This window comes from Cryptomeria japonica, chromosome 4 (assembly GCF_030272615.1).
Source record: "Cryptomeria japonica chromosome 4, Sugi_1.0, whole genome shotgun sequence".
In the NCBI taxonomy this organism is placed as follows: Eukaryota; Viridiplantae; Streptophyta; class Pinopsida; order Cupressales; family Cupressaceae; genus Cryptomeria; species Cryptomeria japonica.
The window spans coordinates 183,005,343-183,009,899 of NC_081408.1; the positions used below are offsets into that span (position 1 = coordinate 183,005,343).

Here is a 4,557-nt window from a genome sequence, read left to right on the forward strand (position 1 = left end):
TCTATCGAAATGATAATAGCTTGGAAGATGTGATTCGTGTTTCCAGAAGCACTTAGAAGAATCTCTCTTGTGCAGCTCACATGGCAAGGAAAATCCCTGAAGTGATCTTATTCCCATCTACTTTAAGAATATGTACCTCAAGGATTCAAAGAAGTTCACTTCTTTTCATCGAATTTTTAAGAGAGCGAAGGATATTATCTTTTATTGATTTAAGAGATCTCTTTTTTCTGACCAGAAACTAGGAAAGGAGAACATTATTATGTCGGCGAATGCATCTAATCATTTGATGCTACCTTTACACTTTGTTACAATTTTTTTTTGGAGAAGTTGTTCTTTTACTGTGTGAAATATACAACTCATGGATATTTATTCCTTTTGAGATTGGTCACCTAAAATATAACGTGATGATTAACATAGAGATGAAATGGGTCAGTATGGTTTTTTTAGATTACATATCATTCATAAGTTCATTTATTATTCGATTTCATAAGTTGGTTTTATTATTTGATATTAGAGTATGAGTCGATATTGATCTCTTGATATTAGAGTATCAATCGATATTGATATCAGCAGAGAATAAAGGATTAGGAATAAGAATAAAAGATTAGAGATGTCTTTTTTGTACAAATTGTTTAGGATGTGATTCTGATTTTATTTTTCATATCATATCTTGATAAATGACATGACGTAAATAAGAAACATACTCTCATCCTTATCAATTATATTTACCAAAAAAACTAAATTATTTGTTAAGACTTTTTATTGTGTCCAATCTATTTTTGAACAGTTGTTCAATGGAAGTAATATCATCTGAATTACTCAGACATATTATTAGTGCATATCCAAAAGATGGGTTCTGGAAAAAGTCCAGTCAGCCTATGAATCTCTATAATAAATACCATATTTGCAATCTTCTAATACATTTACTATAGACGTACCATAATAGTTGGCAGACAGCTGGCATTATAAATGTAGTATCAGATATAACCAAAAGTTTCAATTTAGAAAGCAGCGTGCTTTTAAAACAATCAGCTTTGGAGTTTCTAAGGTAACAAACACAAGTTTTGTTCTTATGCAGGTGTAAAGTAGCAGCATTTTTCCAAATTATTCTAAAGTTACCCAAACACAAATTTTGTCCTTAGAGATTTCTAAAGTATATCATATTTCCCACATCTTTGGGATGAGTGGGGAACATAACTTATACCATGAATGGTAGAGCTTAAACCAAGAAAGCCAACCATTGATTCACTTGACATTTAAAACTATGGAAACTGTTTAGAAGCTACTAAATCCATTTATCAAATAGCCAAAGTATTCAATGATTTTCATAGGCATGCTATTGGCATTCTGTATTTTTCAGTCTGTGTTCGATAAAGTAGAATCTTGTTCGTGGATTCTGTTGAAGAAGTATTCGTATTCTTCTGATTTTTATTCATCGTCTGGCTTGCATAGTTTACTTTAAGTACTCTATTAAGATTCCGACAAGTGGCTGATTATTACAGAACTTAACCTCCACTCTATTTATAGAGACACTCCCTATACCTCAATTATGGTATCCAATGCATAGTTGTACAACATATCCCTGCCTTGTAACCTGAACTGCAAAGCCTCAAATCTCATTGCCCACCTTCCCTGTATACAACCACCCCCAAAGCTTCAACTTCTGTTTTTTTTTAATATGCAGCCGAGTTTGATTTCAGTTTTATTGATTGTCAAGCCATTTGAAGGAGTTTGATGTGATTTATCAGTCTATTTGCTATTATTATTAGTCCTTGCATTCGGTATTTCTTTTTCTCTTCGTATTTTCTTGGTTTTGACACTTGTAACATCCTTTTAACTGTTGGTTTTCTAGTAAAATTTCATCCCACATCTTTTCTTTCAGACGTTATTAGTTCTCCCATTTGATTTACATATTGTACTGAATTTCTTTGCTGGGTATCTACTGATTTTTCTCACTGGTTATAGAATTGAATTGAGATCTTCACCTTCGTATTTGCTCCTGTACTATTTTGAAGAGTTGGGTACTCCAATTTTTCTATAATTGTATTGTGCTACTGGAGGTTAAGAGTATTTTAGATGATCTGATGCTGGTTATTGTCTAGGAATGCTTTGAATATTCTCTAGTTTCGACCAGTTGCACGAGTGGGGTCCTTTGTCTTTAGAAGTTCTATTGAAAAATCGTTATTGCAAGGTTGGGATAGCACATAGAAGTGCAATATATTGTCCCTCTGAATCAGCCCCAAGTTTGTTTGGTCAAGTTTGGGACTATGGTCAGTCATCTAAGTTCTTCATCTGCGGGAAATATTGTATCAACTTGGACAGCCAGGCAAAATAAACAGTTTGAGAAGGCCATAGCCATCTATGACAAAGACACTCCTGACCGTTGGCAAAAGGTGTCTGCGATGGTTGATGGGAAATCTCCAGAGGAAGTAGAAAAGCATTATGAGATTCTGTTGGATGACTTGAATCGCATTGAATCAGGTCAAGTGCCTTTCCCTAAGTACAAATCTTCTGGTTGATTCTTCTGCTAACTATGGAGACAAGGAAAATAGGTAAGTTTAGATTCTTAGCGAGCATGTTATACAATTCACTAGTAAATATCATTTTGGTTTAAACAATATATTTTAAATTCTGATTTTGAAAAAGTTAATATGATTTCAAATGATGTATTTAAACAAAACAAAGCTTAAAAATAGTAACTGAATATGCTGCACCTTTTTCCGCTTTGTTCCCAGATATTGTGGACATATTCTCCTGTTAAGTATAGTGTCCTAACTTCACTGTAGATTACCTATATCACAAGTTTCTTCATTGTAAGATGATTTTAGTACTTTCTCGTCATAAAAAATTCGTATCTTAATTGGTCTTATCATCCTGCAATGTTTTGAAATGCTGGTAACAGTGTTGTGCAGTCCGCACAAACCCTGTACAGTAACTCCTTATTTTCCCAATTACATAGTCCTTCAGTACCTTGGCTATCTTCTCAAACTTGCTAGAGACTCCATCTTTTGGGCCACGTTACTTTGGTTTTTCATTATAAATATTACCGATATTAGGCAGGATCCCAAATGAAGGTCTTCATGAGCTGTGTTAGGATCACATTTAATTTCTAGTAGTTTGAGACTTTGAATAATAATCTCTTTGGGTCGTTATGGACTATCACACAGCTATCCTGATTGTATCCTGTTAACAATTGTTGGATCCTTTGGGAAATTAGAAAATTAGGATCTTTTGGACCAACTTCACATCTAGTTTATTTTGGATTGTTGTTTGAAAGTTATAAATTTTGATGTAACATTAAATCTATAAAATTAGCTTATTAACTCAATATTATCTGCTGAGGGAAAAACCCACCATGTAAATGCTCTTTTGTGTATATGAGCAGTAATAACAGAGCACATAGAAATATGCATACAGAAGTGAAAGAAACAAATAAAAATTCATGGAAAAGTTGTTTGCGACACACAGAAAAACACACAGCAGCAAATGGATAATAACAGATTATATATATATATATATTAGAACTGGAATAATTTCCGCAGAGCTTCGTTGCCCTGTATATTCTTCTCTTGTTCTTCTCTCTTACCATCTTCAAAAATAATATAGTTAATGAGAATAAAACTAAAAAAACATTACGGAGATGAAAGAAGAATTTTTACAACCCACAAAGTGTGTAATAGTTAATGAGGAAAGTCTCCTGAAATCTTTCTTCAAAAAGTTTTCTTCTTAAATCGCCTTTAATGCTGATACGGAGGTGAGCTAGAGGACAGCACGATAAGATAGTTGAGATTATATTTCTAACATATATCAGATTCATTTCTACTAGAGGAAATGGAGAACAAAGTGATATGATACTGTGCATACTAATATAAATATGTGCATGAATAGATTATATCTAAACCTACAGAATAATTTTTTGGGGGTATACATTTACTCCTATTTAATATTGATTTGTTGGTTTTCTCTCTTTCTACTGACAATACAAATCTTATGCAGGCAATATATAGTTTGAAGCGACAATGAAGCTCCTGAATTGAAGTTTGACTATTATTACTCCTGATAATAGTATCTACAAGGAGAGCAGAAGAAAACTTGGACGAAGTTCAGAAGCATAGTATAACAAAATTACTGGTCATCTGTGGATATTTTCATTGATAAATATAATATAGTAAATTCTGTAACACTCATAAAACATTAAAAAGGAGAACGCTCAAGCTATATAAGTATTTGGGCTCTCTCCCTTAGCTTCATTTTCTGTAAAAAGGCATAGTAATGCCAGTATTTACAGAGAAATGATAAAATAAGTATATTGTATTTTTATTGAAGATGTGTTTCTGATGATTGGAATTTCACTGTCTGTACACGACTCTTTAAACATTTTCTGATCGTGCCGTTAAATTTACAAACATTATTGCTGATCGTGCCGTTAAATTTAGGACATTCCATAGAATAAAACCATGAATTATCCCCACAGCAAAACTAACCGGTTAAGATATTATATAGTTCCTTCAGCAAAAGGGCAATTAATTTTGGCTGTCCAGATATATTAATAAAACA

General features: G+C 32.8%; 1 protein-coding gene across 1 annotated transcript; it reads left to right on the forward strand.

Annotated features, from left to right (window-relative positions):
- The first annotated feature begins 1,574 nt into the window (after positions 1 to 1,574).
- On the forward strand, positions 1,575 to 4,317 carry LOC131874752 (protein RADIALIS-like 4). Its single transcript, XM_059218663.1, has 2 exons — positions 1,575 to 2,552; positions 3,997 to 4,317. The coding sequence occupies exon 1, from the start codon at positions 2,268 to 2,270 to the stop codon at positions 2,517 to 2,519; it is 252 nt and encodes an 83-aa protein (XP_059074646.1). The 5' UTR covers positions 1,575 to 2,267; the 3' UTR covers positions 2,520 to 2,552; positions 3,997 to 4,317.
- Positions 4,318 to 4,557: the final 240 nt, after the last annotated feature.

Bases quoted from the DNA above. Each gene is read 5' to 3' on its own strand.
- LOC131874752 (XM_059218663.1), top strand. From the start codon at position 2,268: ATGGTCAGTCATCTAAGTTCTTCATCTGCGGGAAATATTGTATCAACT.